Here is a 16,058-nt window from a genome sequence, read left to right as displayed (position 1 = left end):
GTGGATAAACCCTGTCTTTGCTGCGAACCTCAGCGTCTCGGCGTTTTGGTTGCTGTACGTCGGGTAAAATGGACCTGGTTCCGTAACACCACCAAAGAGCGTTAAAAGCCAAAAAACAAAAAGCGACTATAAGCTGGGCAAAATTATGGTAAACAAGGGCTTTACTTTACTTCGGGCAGACGCCGGTTCTATCTTTACTCGTAATGATCTTCGTTAGTTTCACCAGGAGACGCTCCCAGGCCTCCTCTGGGACCAGTTTTGTTACCTGCAGGCTGAACATCCCGGCTTTCTCTACGGATAAGGGTGGGGAGGGTCAGGGGAAACGTTTGCACAGGGCATCCCCTGGACCGTGGTAGCAGTAACTGCTGGGGAGAGGACAAAGTCTAGGTTTTCTCTGAGATTCCCAGGGCAGAGCTGTCAGTAATGAGGTGTGACTTTGTGCACAGCCAGACTTTCCACTTGGCCCTAGCTTTGGTAGGGATTTTTCATCTGTGTTGCAGTCTTAAGGGCCGGCGACAGTGAAATGCAACTTTAAAAGGACAAGGAAGGGAGGGAGATGTTTGTTAACTCTGGACAGTTCCTCTGGAGGGGGAGAGGCCTCCCAGCCCCTTGAGGGCCTCCTGGGACTGAGGACAGATAACAGCACAGCTGGTTTCAATGAAGGGCCCGCATGGGTGAGAGATGCCATCCAAGCAGGGGAACCTGCCACCCTGCAGGATTCGAGAGGTGCATGTGAGGATCTTCTCTTTGCAGGCACTGCTCCTCCTGCTCTGCACAGCTCCATGAAGTGTCAGGTAGATGTGGCAGGTGAGGACCAGAGAGTTCCAGGACTTTGCACAAGGTCACACAGCAAGCAGGTGAACATATCTGGACTACAGTCTGACTCAAGACTTTTTCCGAGACCCAACAGGTCCTTCTATGAAGAATGTGTATCTTTGTTTTCCCCCTTTCCCCAAGTTTTAGACAGTCTCCTAGGAGGAGAAACATTTGGGTATTACTGTTCCCCTGACACATACATTTGTGACCCCACAGATCACTCTGGGGGCTGCCTGGAGCCACAGAAGAAGCAGCTGCCTCTGTCATTGCCCCAGGTGCTGACTCCATCTCAGCCATGGAAAGTCCCTTCCCCAGATAGACTCTGGTTTTCCACTGGTTACTCCTGCTGCTAAAATAAAACCAGGCTGATCCCTCTACCGCCCAGTGCTAACAGCTGGGGCCGCCTCCAGCCTTCGTCAGGGGTGTGAAGAGGCCATTTCTTATGTGCCGTTTTGCTCCTCTGGCTGCCACGTCTCTGCCCTCCAAGTGAACTGCTCTCATTACCCTGTGCCTCTGCCAAGATCCTCCTCACGGGCTGGCTGTCTCCCGTTACCCTCCTGTTGAACTCAGAGTTGCCTTCCCCTCATGTAAAGAGAGAAGTCCACGAGCACAGAATTTGCACAGGCCTGTGCTAAGCGTGGACGAGGGACCACTATGAATAACTCTGGCCACCCCCTCCATCCTGAGTTCCTATCAACCCAACCGACACAGTCAAACGCCTTTCTTGTATCTTCCTACCACTGCACAAATCAGCACAATAGAAAGAGCTAACAACAAATACATTTAGAATTGATATTTATAGGAGCAGGTTTGGTCTGGGTTTTCAGCCCTGCTGCAGAGAACAAAACTGAACCACAATATGTGAGCTTATAGCACTCGGCAGACACTGTCAGAAAACAATGCTGAAGAATACAGCAGCATAATCCATCCATTTCTACAGGGCCCCCTCTCCATTTCCATGGACATATTTCCCAGACAAGCTACCGAACAGGTTAAGTGTCCTACCATTTATTCACTCAGGCCACAGGGGTGCTTGAACAAACTTTGTTGTTCACATCCTGCCCCCACCTTTTTTGGATACGAAATCCTTTAGTGCATTAAAAATAAAAGAACTAAGTCAACTCAGCAAAGTTAAACAGGTTTGAAATTTGTTTTAGATGTTAGATTAATAGAACCATTTACTAGGTGGCCTTCATATGGCCTATGTGTTGAGTTCAGTTCAGTCACTCAGTCGTGTCCAAGTCTGCAACCCCATGGACTACAGCATGCCAGGTTCCTCTGTGCATGGGATTTTCCAGGCAAGAGAACTGGTGTGGGTTGCCATGCCCTCCTCTAAGGGATCTTCCAGACCCAGGGATTGAACCCATGTCTCTTATGTCTCCTGCAGGTGGTTCTTTGCCACTTGCACCATCTGGGAAGCTACCTGTGGCCTATGGAAGCCAACAATTTTTAAGAAATAAAGAATAACAGAAGACCAATTACAAATTTGGGAGCATTTTAGAAAAAAAGGTCACAATGCTTCATTGAAAGCATCTCTGTGTTCTTAAAATTAGGGTTAGTTTGCTATTTAAACTTCCAAAATGTGTTGTGAACATTATTTTAGAGAAAGAATAATATATTTTAAAAAGGGTGGCTGATCCATTTCCCTAATGAAAGATCGGAAAAGCAGAGGTGAGAAAGTAACTTCGGTTTCACAGGCAGACATACCTGTGTGCGTGTGTTTGCATGTACAAGTTATGATGGCATCCTAGGCCAGGTAACAGGGGAGTTTGGTCAAAATGGGACTTTCTGGGGGCAGAGCAGCCACCAGTGTGAGAGTGAGGGTGGGGGCTGTTGAACTTTTCAACACTGTCCTGGGGAGAGAATGTAAATCCAAGAGACAACTCCAAACTGGCTGAGCTCTCTGCAACTGGAGAGGAGGAGGGAGATGCGCTCATCCTGAGACTGGCCTCCGGAGAACCTAGGGGGGAAGGTTGGAGCCCTGATCTGCACGAAGCAGCAGAGGAGGGTCATGGTCGGTGGCACAGGAGCCTGAGAGCAGTGACCCTGATGAGAACACTTATGTCTTCCCCACGGGTGATGTGGGCACAGGATGGAGCTATTTGAATTGGAGGTGCTTTTGCTTTTGCTAAATCTGTTCCAGGAACCCAAGTCTTTTGTGCGAGACCCACTGGCCTGATGCTGATGTCACCAGTCTCCTAGTGCTGTCGGGCATTCCTCTTGTTCCTCCTGATGGTGGAAGAATTTCCCATTTCCCCGTCCATCTTGGAGCTGATCTGTGGAGAAACAGGGCCTTCGCAAGAAGGTAGAGCCTGAGTCATGGGGTCAACACACAACGGAGGGATGAAGACGCAGGGAACAGGGAAGCACCCACGCCTTGGTCCCAGAGACAGTTACCTGCCAAGGGTGTGTGACAACCTGGAGCCCAACCTGGAGTCCTCCTAATGCTGCTGGGAGCCTGAGGGAAGCGTACAGCATTCCTGCAGTGGAGGTGACCAGCTGGTGCTACAGAACGTCTATCCCAGTTGGGCAGGGCCTTGGAGCCACCCCTCTACCAGACTTCAGGGAATCACATCATCCCAGGACCTTGGAGAAGGAGGCTGGTGTTTGGGGATATCTAGAGCAGCGGATGTTACAGAGGTGCACAGCCTGGAGTTTCTGGGCAGGAAATCTGGGCTGCTGGCCTCTCTGGGCAGGGAGGCAGGTGGAGGGCAGAGTGTAGCATGGTTCTGCCATGGCTGGTGAGTCTCAGGTGAGGGTAGGAAGAGTCCCAAGGTGGTTGACTTCAATGCAGCTTGCCCACGTCTAGTTCAGAGTTGCGACAAAAGGGGATGGTGGGTGTTTCTGACTCTGGAGGGCTCATCTCTGTCCACAGCTGCAACTTCTCTTCTGCCTCCTTTTCTTGCAGGTTTGGGTCCCTCTTAGCGCCTCTCCTCCCTGTGGGAATGTGTACAGAGCTCACCCATCAGTGGGCGAGTGGAGCGTTTGGCAGTGGTGACTTTGCTGCAGTCCCTGTATTTTTCATGAAACAGCACCAAGATCAGTGGCTCTCTCTCCCCAGCTCTCCATGCTGGAGGCTTAGAAGACAGGAATCTGGTCTCTCCTAACCAAATCTAGGTCATCATCCAGGGTTAACAAAACCTGAAACAAAACGGGCCAAAAAATGAGAGGAATGCACAGTTGCGTTAAGTCCCTGTTTTCTGACTCACAAGTGTACTTAATTGTTTTCATGTCTTCTGCAGTGCTGTGATCTTAATAGACACTTGTAATCCTGCAATTCATTTATTCAAGTATATATCAAGGGTCTATTAAGTGCTATTCTAGATGCTAGGGATACAGCTTAGGATAAAAGATAGACAAATGTCTACCCTGATGGAGCTTACATTTGAGAGAGGGCTTCAGACATGAAGCAAATGCATGAACAGAGGCTACTATGTTAGATAGCAGTATGTACTAAGGATAAAAATTAAACTGTGGAGGGAATATAGGGAGTATGGGATGGGATGAGGTAAAATTTTTTGGGGGTGGCTGGGGACATCATTACCACTTAGAAGGGGACATTCGAGTGGGGACCTAAAAGGAATAAAACTTTGTTGCAATAGAATATTGCTATAAGAATTGTTCCCCTACCCTCCATTTATAGTTCCCTCTACCATCACTCTCTCTGTGATGTAGAGGGAACTCTTAGCTCCAATTTTATTATCTCTCTCTCCCCAGAGAATGTGACGATTAAAGAAAGCCTTAAGGAAGAATGTTTATACAGACTGGTTAAACTTCCCAAACTGGCCACTAGGAGGCAGCCCCGCTCCGCTCTTGAGGTTCCTTGGCTGAGACTAAAGTAAGGGGTCAGAGTGAACCCAGGAGGCCCCTATTACTTGTTAAAAGAACTTGTGTGCAGGCACCATATACTTTTATTTTGGAAAAGTCAAAATTAAGATGGAAGTATGCTGGGAGTTGTCATCCTGGGTTGTTACAATATGCACAGCTTCAGGGAAGGTGTGTGGGCAAAAAACGAAGGGACTGCAGGAGAGATTTGGAAGAGACTGGTTAGAAAGGCAGCGAGGAGGCCTGGTTGCTATCCTGAGCCACTCCAGGAATTTGGAAAATGTTTGTATTAATAAAGTATGTAGTGAGACTGGAGGAGAGGAAGGAATGTGAGTATGACACAAGAAGGAATAACCTAGTGGGGCTGAGATGGTAGCGAGTGCCACCAAAAGCACTTCCTGGGGAAGCTGGGCATGTGAGTTCCAATCATCAGTGCAGTCCAAGCATTGTGCAACTGAAGAAAAATTATTTTATCACTGTGTCTTAAAGTATTGAAGAGTAAAAGAACAAAATGAAGATCTAACTAGAGGATACAATGTTAAAAAAAAAAGAGATAATCTGTACATTGAATCATAATGAAGACTTGGAAATTAAAAATAGGATGTAAGTAAGAGGGGAAGAGAAAAAAAAGAATATAAGATGTAAAGAGAGAAGCAAAGTTTTTATAAACTCACCAAGAATGAGAAAAACAGGGCAGTAGCAGAGAGGAAGTGCCAGATGTCATGGTCGTCAAAGAAATCCAGCAGGATGCACTCTCGGTTCTTCTCCCGGGACTCGGCTGGTGTTCCCTGAAAGGAGGTGAGGCAGGATGTGGGGGAGTAGTCCCACAGTTCAACTCCGTAGAGGACGGAGCATCCAGAAACCTATAGTCGCTACTAGATGCCTGGGTCACTACATTATTAGCTTCCAAGAAAACATACGTCCACACAAAAATGTGTCCACAGATGTTCATAGCAGCAGTGTTCATAAAAGCCAAAAAGTGGAAACCACCCAAATATTCATCCACTGAACATCTGCTAAAATGAGGCATGTTCATACAATGGAATGAAAAGTGAAAGTGCTACTCAGTGGTGTCTGACTATTTGCGACCCCATGGACTATAGCTCACCAGGGTCCTCTGTCCCTGGAATTCTCCAAGCAAGAATACTGGAGTGGGTAGCCATTCCCTTCTCCAGGGGATTTTCTCGACCCAGGGATTGAACCCTGGTCTCCTACACTGCAGGCAGAATCTTTACTGTCTGAGCCATTATTCAGCAATAAAAACACATGATGTGCTGATATAATGTGATCTGTACAAGGGTGGACCTAGGAAACGTTACACAGAGAAGGCAGACTCAGACTGCGTATGATTCCATTTATGTGAAATGTCCAGGATAGGTAGATCTATAGAGACAAAAGACTAGTGGTTGCCTCGGGCCAAGGGGTTAGGGAGAAATGGGGATGGACTGCTAATGGATGTAGGATTTTTCCTGGGGTGATAAAAATGTTCTGACATTGTTTGTGGTGGTTATGGTGATGGGGAGCTAAGACTTCCTCCCTGGTCTATGCCTCACATACATCACCAGTTTCCTAGGCCTCAGCTTTCCTATCTGTGAAATGGGTTTATATACATCTGCACCTGGGTATCTGTTTATGGATGATGACTATGATAAGGTGGCGACGATACACTAATCAAGCGTTCTGTACATATTAAGCATCCATTGGAACAGGATCGCAATCATAATACAACACACAGTGAAGATCACATTGGCAGTGGGGATAGGGTTTCGTGTTTAAGAAGTGCCACCCTGGTAATAATGACATGGCATTTATTGAGTATTTATGTGTGGATATTTATATAAAACCAACCCCTTTTAAAAAAGCGTTCACATTAGAGAATATAAAACAGATTAACAGCAATAAGCCCATGAAGAGAGGGAGATAGGAAGGTCAGAAAAGCAAGATGGAGAGAGCACGTTGTCCAGGAGACAAACACTGTTCTCTTACCTCCCAGCTGCTGAGATTCTGGAAGAAAAAATACAGGGCGGCAGCCCACACTACAGCGGTGGCGACAATGCAGAAAAGCGGGATCAGGAGGATCTTCTCGGAGCTGCGAAGCTGTGGGTGAGAAGCAAATGCCGCCAGGCTGCATGCATCACCCGGTCACCTGAGGAGGGCCCGCGGCGCCCAGCCAGCAGCCACTCTTACCTTCATGATGATGTAAAAGGCCAGGTAGAGCAGCAGGTTGCAGATGAAGATGCCCAGCATGTAGGAAGCGAAGTCCCTGGGTCGGTAGATGAGTCCAAAGAGGGCGCTGAGCGCACAGAGGAATTGTTGTGTAGCCAGGAAGCTGGACTTTTGGCATTACCCACCCTTCCAGCCCCACCCCCATTTCTGGTGGGAGGGGAATTTAAAAAATCTTTTAACTTTCAATTTATTAAATCTCTTTCAGAACATTCATTTTAATGATTATAAGGTTCCTATCTGTGGATGTACCTAAACAGTACTCTCTGGCTGAAATGAGTTTTCTCTTTGTCCTTCAGTTGTTCACTATTATAAAAAACGGCAACAATGAATGCCTTTAGACATATCCTGCTTTTTTCTTTTTGCATTTAAGATGACTAGATGACTAGACATAGAATTGTCTCAATAATTGGTTTGACACATATTACCAATTTTTAGCTAGCTGTCTAAATACTGAAGTTTATTTGGTTGGGGTTTGGCCTTAATTTTGTTCCAAATTTCTACTCAGTTATAACAGAGATCTTTATTATGTGGGGCTTCCCTGGTGGCTCAGCTGGTAAAGAATGCCTGCAATGCAGGAGATAACAGAAATATTTATTATATAGCTCTTGCTTATCTTGTGATTTTGAAAGCTTGTTTTTAATACACACTCTGCACATGTATGACATATAGTTGGATTTCTGGCCTCTTCATTCTGATTCACTAATTTATAATTTTGAATCAGTGCCTCACCATGTTATTATTGTTTTATAGATTATCTAACATAGTTTGTCAGATGTGGTTTAGTCGCCAAGTTGTGTCCGACTCTTGTGACCCCATGGACTGTAGCCCGCCAGGCTCCTCTGTTCATGGGATTTTCCAGGCAAGTGTGTTGGAGTGGGTTGCCATTTCCTTCTCCAGGGGATCTTCCTGACCCAGGGATTGAACCAGGATCTCCTGTATTGCAAGCAGATTCTTTACCAACTGAGCTACCAGGGACTTCCCAACGTAGGTTAGGCTAGCTTGCACTATCCAATATGGTAACCACATGTGGCTATTTAAATAATTGAAAGTGAATTTTCTCAGTCAGACTCCATTTCAAGTGCTCAAATAACCACAAGTGGCTAATACACTAAGCTTTATTCCAGAAAGTTCTGTTGGATAGTGTGGGGCTGTCGCTATACACTTCTGTGCTTGCTTTCTTCTGTTAATCCTTTGCAGAGACCTTTGAAAATTTTGTCTAACTAGGTAAATAAATTTCCGAATAAAACCCTATTAACTTAGTTCCAGTTTCTAAATTTGCACATTACCTTGAGAATTGATATCTTTACAATAGTTAATCTTCTCCCCCAGGGCATGGTATCTTTCTTCATTTAGCTAAGTTTTTGTCTATATCTCCTAATGAGGCAGTTAAATGTTTTGCAGAAAGATCCTACATATCTCTCAAAGTTTATTCCTAAGTATTTAAAGTGTAAAGCTGTTACTAACAGTTTTTGTTCACTTTTTAAAATATACTTTTTATTGAAGTATAGTTGATTTACAATGTTGCGCTAACTTCTGCTGTACAGCAAAGTGACTCAGTTATACACCGAGTGCATTACATACATGGATTCCACTGGATGCATCCATGTTGCTGCGGATGGTGTTATTTCATTTTTCAATGGATGAGTAGTATTCCATTGTATGTATGTACCACATCTTCTTTATCCATTTCTCTGCCAATGAACATTTAGATTGTTTCTATGTCTTGGCTATTGTGAGTAGTGCTTCTATGACTGTATAGGTGCCCATTTCTTTTTGAATTATAGTTTTCTCCAGATATATGCCCAGGGGTGGGATTACTGGATCATATGGTAATTCTATTTTCAGTTTTCTGAGGAACCTCCATACTGTTTTCCAGAGTGGCTGCACCAACTTACATTCCCACCAACAGTGTAGGAGGCTTCCCTTTTCTCCATACCCTCTTTAGCATTTGCTGTCTGTAGACTTTTTAATGATGGTCATTCTGACCAGTGTGAGGTGGTACCTCATTGTAGTTTGACTTGCATTTCTCGAACAATTAGTGATGTGGAGCATCTTTTCATGTGTCTGCTGGCCATCAGTATGTCTTCTTTGGAGAAGACTCTATTTAGGTCTTCTGCCCATTTTTCGATTGGGTTGTTTGTTTGTTTTTTATTATTGAGTTGTATAAGCTGATTGTATATTTTGGAAATTAAGCCCTTGTTGGTCGCATTGTTCGCAAATATTTTCTCCCATTCCATTGGTTGTTTTGTTATGGTTTCCTTTGCTGTGCAAAATCTTGTAAGTCTGATTAGGCCCCATTTGTTTGTCTTTATTTTCATTTCTATTGCCTTGGGAGACTGACCTAAGAAACCATTGGTATGGTTTATATCAGAGAATGTTTTGCCTATAATCTCTTCCAAGAGTTTTATCAAGTCATATGTTGTGTTTAAGCCTTTAATCTATTTTGGGTTTATTTTTTTGTATGGTGTAAGGGTGTGTACTAACTTGACTGATTTATACGTGGCTGTCCAGTTTTCCAAACACCACTTACTGAAGAGACTTTTTCCCATTGTATATTCTTGCCTCATCTGTGGAAGTTTAATTGACTATAGATATGTGAGTTTATTTCTCGGCTGTCTATTCTGTTCCACTGATTTGTATGTCTGTTTTTGTGCCAATATCATGCTGTTTTAATTGCTGTAGTTTTGTAGTATTGTCTAAAGTCTTGGAGGGTTATGCCTCTTGCTTTCTTCTTTTTCTTCAGAATCATTTTGGCAATTCTGGGTCTTTTATGGTTCCATTTAATTTGAGGATTGTTTGTTCTAGTTCTGTGAAAAATATCATGGTAACTTGAAAGAGATTACATTAAATCTGTAGGTTGCCTTTGGTAGTATGACCACTTTAACAACATAAATTCTCCCAATCCAACAGCATGGGATAGCTTTCCATTGATTGTTTAAAAAAATATCTTTTAAACTCATACCTAAATAAATATATAAAATATTTAGGAATAAACCTGACAAAACAGGTAAAACATTTATATGCTAAGAACTATAAAATATAATAAAGGAAATTAAAGGTGATTCAAAGAAATGTTTTTGTTCAATTTTTATTTCAACTGACTTTGTCCTATATGATATAGGAAATTTCCTCTTCTCACAATTTGAAAGCTTCAGTATACTCTAAACTCTTGTATACTTTTCACACATATTCATCATTTATTAGCATTTTGCCACATTTGTTTTATTTTCTCATTCTCTCTCGATGTATACATACATCTCTCCCTATATGAATATACATACACACCACTCTTGTTCTTCAAGGACTATATGGGACTGACTCAAGGTTGCTGCTGCTAAGTCGCTTCAGTCGTGTCCGACTCTGTGCGACCCCATAGACAGCAGCCCACCAGGCTCCCCCGTCCCTGGGATTCTCCAGGCAAGAACACTGGAGTGGGTTGCCATTTCCTTTTCCAATGCGTGAAAGTGAAAAGTGAAAGTGAAGGCGCTCAGTCGTGTCCGACTCTTCGCGACCCCATGGACTGCAGCCCACCAGGCTCCTCTGTCCATGGGATTTTGCAGGCAAGAGTACCAGAGTGGGGTTCCATTGCTTATGTTCAGTCATTCCATGACCTTTGTAATATCCATGGGAAACTGAGGATGGAGAGCCTTAGTGAGGAGGTACCGCCCCCTGCTGGGCAGTCACAGTACTAGTGTGTCGTTGTGCCTCATTTCCCCCAACCCTGCGGGCGCTGGTGTCCCACAGAGATCCTGCTAAGAAGAGAAAGGCCATACACCTTGTCTTGTGAGCAGACCTGGTTTGATTTTAGTTCTACAAGAGGCAGGGACAGGCCAGGTGATTCTGACCCTGTGGACAATGTCATCGGTTTTTTCATTATCGTATCTCCTACCAGCACCCTCCACCCTGTCTTACAAAGTCACCAGGACTGTAGGGTCTTCACTAAAAGGGTGGCCAAGCGAACATCACAGGTGATCACGGCCAAGAATCACCCATCTCGACGTGTCCCTCAGTGAAGCACAGTCCTTCACAGGCATGACCTTCCCCAAGGTAACCCCTGGGGCAGCAACGTTGTGGGAAGTTTATTTTGGATGCACGTGGCCCGTAAATAAGAATCAAATTCTCATGACTTGATTCTGGTTTTCCTGGGTTCCTTGATTATGGTTTTCAAGAATATACATTTTTAAGAATAATTTGGGACTTCCCTGGTGGTCTAGTGGCTGAGACTCCGTGCTCCCAATACAGGAGGTCTGGGTTTGATCCCTGGTCAGGAAACTAGATCCCACATGCTACAACTAAAGATCCCACATGTCACAACTAAGACCAACGCAGCCAAATAAATAAAAATAAATATTAAAAATTTAAAAAAAAAGAATAAGTTGCAAACACTAGATACATAAAATATAGCTAGCATAAACATACTTTTGCTGCACTGTTCTACTTTGAGGTAGGTCATTTGAGGAAACAAAGGGGCTTCCCAGGTGACTCGAGTGGTAAAGAACCTGCCTGGTAAAGACGTGAGAGACACGGATTTGATCCCTGGGTTGGGAAGATCCCCTGGAGGAGGGCATGACAGCCCACTACAGTATTCCTGCCTGGAGAATCCCATGGACAGAGGAGCCTGGCGGGCTACATAATCCATAAGTTGCAAAGAGTTGGACACGAGTGAGGCAACAGCACGCATACAGGAGGAAACGAAGCCAAGGTAATAATGAAGGAAAAGAAAAGGCAGAAGAATGATACATGCAGAGTAGGAAGACTGAGACCTGGAGGGAAAGAAAGAAACAGGAAAGAGACTTACACACACACACACACACACACACACACACCACCCCACTCCCCCTAGTAAGAAAGAGATGCCTGCTGGGTAGCATTATGGAAAGCTCTAAAAAAAAGAGTTTAAAATGGTTGCATTTTTGACTGCTGGCATAGTTAATCTCTCTCTTTATAAATATGTGTGTATGTATGTATATGCATATATAGCTAATCTAATTTATCCACATAAATATAGCAAATTTGATGTTTGTCTTGTTGAACAAATGAGTTCCAGGCATCGACATGTGGGACTCATTGCTTTAAGGTAGGCCACTGCTAGTACACAAGTGCATTTTTTGCAGGACGACAAATAGCTTTCTTTCAAGTCTCTAGAACAAGCACAGTCCCACACTCTCCTTAATTTCAGATTTCTTTGTAAAAATGACAGCCAAGGAAAGCTAAGCCACAGTGTTACAGAGAAGTTAGTAAAGAGAAAGACATGTTTTCCTAAGACTACTTACAAGGACCAGTTAACCAGGTTCCCCACGATGAGTAATACCATCCTGTCCTGGAAAGGAGGAGAGAAACCAGTGAGTGAAAGGCTGCGTGCACTACTTCTTACCATACATCAATTATGAGAAAACTGCTTTAGTGAAAACAGTTTTTCTATCGATATAGGAGAGCTGTGCCTATGAATGAACACTAATCCTCTGAAGGACTAAATGGCAAAGCCTCCGACTACAAGCAGACATGACCTCCTCCCTGTAAATGAATGCCTGGTAAGCAAAGCAGTCTTGCTGTTTCCTTCCTGTTTTTAAAGGAGCTGGGCACCTGTGATTCTTTCCCTGGGTTGTGGTGACTGGTGGGACCTAAGGCAGCTCTTGAGACACAACTGGGATTTGTTTCATTACTCTGGCTCCAAGGAGGTCCCGCAGCTCCCAGTCTCCTGGTTTCTAGACACACATTTTGAATATGTTATTGACCGGAAACGTAGAAATACATTTTAGAGAGTGATACAATTGACATCACTGTGAGAAGCTGTTAGCACCTAAAATTGACCAAAAACTCATAATATAATTCACGGTTGTCATTATCATTCACACTTTGCCCCGTTTGGTTTTTGTTCCAATCTTGTGTATATTATAGGGCTGCCCTCATAGCCCAGTAGGTAAAGAATCCGCCTGCAATGCAGGAGACCCCAGTTCAATTCCTGGGTGGGGAAGATCCGCTGGAGAAGGAACAGACTATCCACTCCAGTTTTCTTGGGCTTCCTTTGTGGCTCAGCTGGTAAAGAATCTGCCAGCTATGTGGGAGACCTGGGTTTGATCCCTGGTTGGGAAGATTCCCTGGAGAAGGGAAAGGCTACCCACTCTAGTATTCTGGCCTGGAGAATTCCATGGACTGTATAGTCCATGGGGTTGCAAAGAGTCAGACATGACTGAGAGACTTTCACTTCACTATGTATATTATAAACTCAAGTGTATTACTATATATTTTTTAAAATGATGTATCATGAACTTTTGAGTGAAGAAGAATTTTTTGGTGCAAATACTTTGCACCAAATACTTTCTCTGATTGTCTGAGCGATATATATATACTAGTGTCTGAGAAGATCATAGTACTTCAGAATATGGATCCAGATGATGTGATAATCACAAGTTCATGATACATCATTTTAAAAAATTCATAGTAATACACTTGAGTTTATAATTTTATATATTCTTTATATAAAAATCCTTCTGATTATAAACTATCAGCAGGAATTCAGTGAACACCTATGTGCCAGGCCCAAAGGGGATCACGGGTTCTGACCACAGGCCTGGGTAAAGGCTGGGGCAGTGGCTCAGAGGAGGGATGCAAGTTCTCTGGGGTCCCTGGCCAGCGAGCCAAGGCAGCTGAGACCAGCACCCTGATCCCTCTGCTCACTGTAGTAGCATGTAATGTATTGAAAACTATAAGGCAGAATATTTAACAGTGTATTTTTACCCAGAACCAATAACTATAAATTTGAAAAAAGCATTCCTACTCACTGTCAGAATCAAACAGTACACAAAAAGCAAACAAATGGAAACTCTAAAAAGTATAAGTTCCTGATGAAAGTGATTGGAATGACCATATGACCCAGATGGCCTGGGACGGTCCAGGTGCCATCATTAAGACTGCCTTCTATTCACAAATGAAATAATCATACTTCTTTGGATGATGCTTTTATAGGGACACTCTGTCTTGACCCCCCCTCCCTAGCAATCATCACTGTTTGACAGTTTTATATATTTTTTTTCTTTATAGATTAGCAATTTTTATGTAAAAAGGGTACCATTCCATCTTGTCTTTTAAGAGTGAGAAGAAAAGGAAGCAAGATGCCTCTTCCCTCACTAACTGGATCTCAGCCACCCTAGGCCATCTGGCCCCCTTGGTCTAGGGAGCCTTGAGTGACTGCCCGCCGCCCTGTTGTCTGGGAGAGGGCCAAGGGACACAGAGACACGCACGTACCATATACAGAGGCCGGCTGCGCTGCTGGATACAGTCCGTGTAGAACACCACAGCGGCCCGCCGGAAAATTCCCCAATCTGCTGATGACACAATCGCATGGTGAGAAGGCTTAGTCACTGGTAATACAGAACACTCCACTGTGGCCAGAGCTTTTGTGGCCAGGATGAAGATGTCCTCACCTCATAAAAGCCATGCTTTGCACCTAATAGGTCAGTAATAAATACTTGCTTTAAGAAATGCACCACCACCCCCACAGCCACCAGGGATTTCATGACAGGTGTGCCTCATCCGTGCGACATCCCACAGAAAGGCAAGCAAGATGGACACGGGACAAGCACTCACAGATCACTCGGGCAGCTGGCCAACCCGCCTACGGTCTCCTGTGGCTAAGTTTCCCTCTGTTGATGGTTTACTCTAGTGCTGTTTTCTTTACAGCAGAGATGTGATGGGGCCTCTCAAAAGTCACCTTAAAACATCTGCTCTCTCTAGACCATGGGAAATCGTAGCTTGTGAAAATTCAAATTTGTATTTCTCAGTGTGGTTAAAAGTCAGTAAAAATTAAGCCAGGGGATACTGGGGACTATTGAGCATGTCCAGAAAGGCTGAATGTGGATTGAAACAATAGTCAAAGGAACATAGATGGGAGAGAGAGAGGGGGGAGCTTTTTTTTATTTAATGCAATCCTTCAAAAGGATGGTATGAAACACAGTGAGTATGCATGTCACAATTGTTATATAAACAGGACCAGAGCCCCAGGTGGGGCCATCCTGTGAGCCATCTGCATGTAGATGTCACAGGCAAGGCTGGAGTCTGCCTGAAGTGAACATTTCAGTGAAGGTGGACCCCAGGTCTGTTGTGACTGCTGCTACTCTTCAAGGCCAACCCTGGGTTCGGCTGAAGCAGCTGGACTAGATACAGTCTGGGGGCATGGTGGTAGGGTAGGGGGATGTGCATGCACTAGCCCAGAGGAGGTGGGCTGGTTGGGGTGCATACCTGTCTCTGAGTCTCTCTCTGCACCCTCTTCCTACCAAATCCTGCCCAATTTGGAAGGCATGTTTAGAAAGCAGACTTGGCAGGTCAGCCAGGCAGGTTGTTTTGTTAAGAAAACAAGCTAGAAAACCCCGGGAAGGACAGCTGAACATTACCTGTGTCAGACACATCTGAATCAGTGGGAAGCAGAGAAATGAGAAAAACAAAAAAAGATTTGTAAGAAGGAAGCCAAACAGGTAAACTACTGATTGTTTTATTTTCCTCTAGAAATGGATGACTTTAGTTTTCTGATTACAAAAGAAATGTTTTCTCATAAAGAACACAGACTGCTGCTGCCTGTCTCACACGTTCAGAGCATGAGTCAGACTTTTCTCTCCCTGTGTCCTTTTGTGCAGACTGAACTGAACTGAACTGCAGCTTATAACCCTTCCTCTCTCTGTGGTCCTTTTGGGGAGGCAAGGGACACAACGGTGATTTGGGCAAGTAGCTCTGTTGTTTTCTGTCTGGGTTTCCCTGGTGGCTCAGATGGTAAAGAATCTGCCTGCAATGCAGGACACCCGGTTTTGATCCCTGGGTCAGGAAGATCTCTGGGAGAAAGGAATGGCAGTCCACTCCAGTATTCTTGCCTGGGAAATCTAATGGACAGGGGAGCCTGGTGGGCTATAGTCCATGGGGTTGCAAAAAGTCAGACATGATTGAGTGACTAACAACACTATGCAATGCTCTGCCTCCTTGCTGCCACTGTTCCTGTGTCCACATTTATTTTCAGGTGAGGCTTGAGGGCCACAGGGAAAGGAGTCTGTGATTTGAGAAAGCAAAGGCAGTTGTCTGACCACTCTCCACTAACCCAACTTCCTGCCTCTGGACTAAATGTAGATGCAGTTGTCAAATGAAGTACCGAATTTTCCTTTTGACTCTGGTAAATCTGTAACCACTTGGGGGAAGACTCCCTAGGT

The 16,058-nt window shown here is 44.4% G+C and overlaps 1 protein-coding gene across 3 annotated transcripts in view; it reads right to left on the bottom strand.

Moving 5' to 3' along the window:
• Positions 1-1,594: 1,594 nt before the first annotated feature.
• SIDT1 (SID1 transmembrane family member 1) overlaps positions 1,595-16,058 on the bottom strand; it is a 107,812-nt gene continuing 93,348 nt past the window's right edge. For 2 of the 3 annotated variants that reach the window (XM_027522257.1, XM_027522156.1), the window contains 7 exons: positions 15,258-15,272; positions 14,113-14,189; positions 12,141-12,187; positions 6,829-6,934; positions 6,628-6,738; positions 5,316-5,429; positions 1,595-3,957 (listed from right to left, as the gene is read on the bottom strand). In XM_027522257.1, coding sequence (XP_027378058.1) covers positions 3,895-3,957; positions 5,316-5,429; positions 6,628-6,738; positions 6,829-6,934; positions 12,141-12,187; positions 14,113-14,189; positions 15,258-15,272 — 533 coding nt within the window. In that variant the 3' untranslated portion in view covers positions 1,595-3,894. The remainder of the gene's footprint in view (positions 3,958-5,315; positions 5,430-6,627; positions 6,739-6,828; positions 6,935-12,140; positions 12,188-14,112; positions 14,190-15,257; positions 15,273-16,058) is intronic. The other variant, XM_027522165.1, reaches the window with a different exon arrangement.

This window comes from Bos indicus x Bos taurus, chromosome 1, assembly GCF_003369695.1.
Source record: "Bos indicus x Bos taurus breed Angus x Brahman F1 hybrid chromosome 1, Bos_hybrid_MaternalHap_v2.0, whole genome shotgun sequence".
NCBI classification, from domain to species: domain Eukaryota; kingdom Metazoa; phylum Chordata; class Mammalia; order Artiodactyla; family Bovidae; genus Bos; species Bos indicus x Bos taurus.
This window is presented reverse-complemented; position numbering and strand designations above follow the sequence as displayed.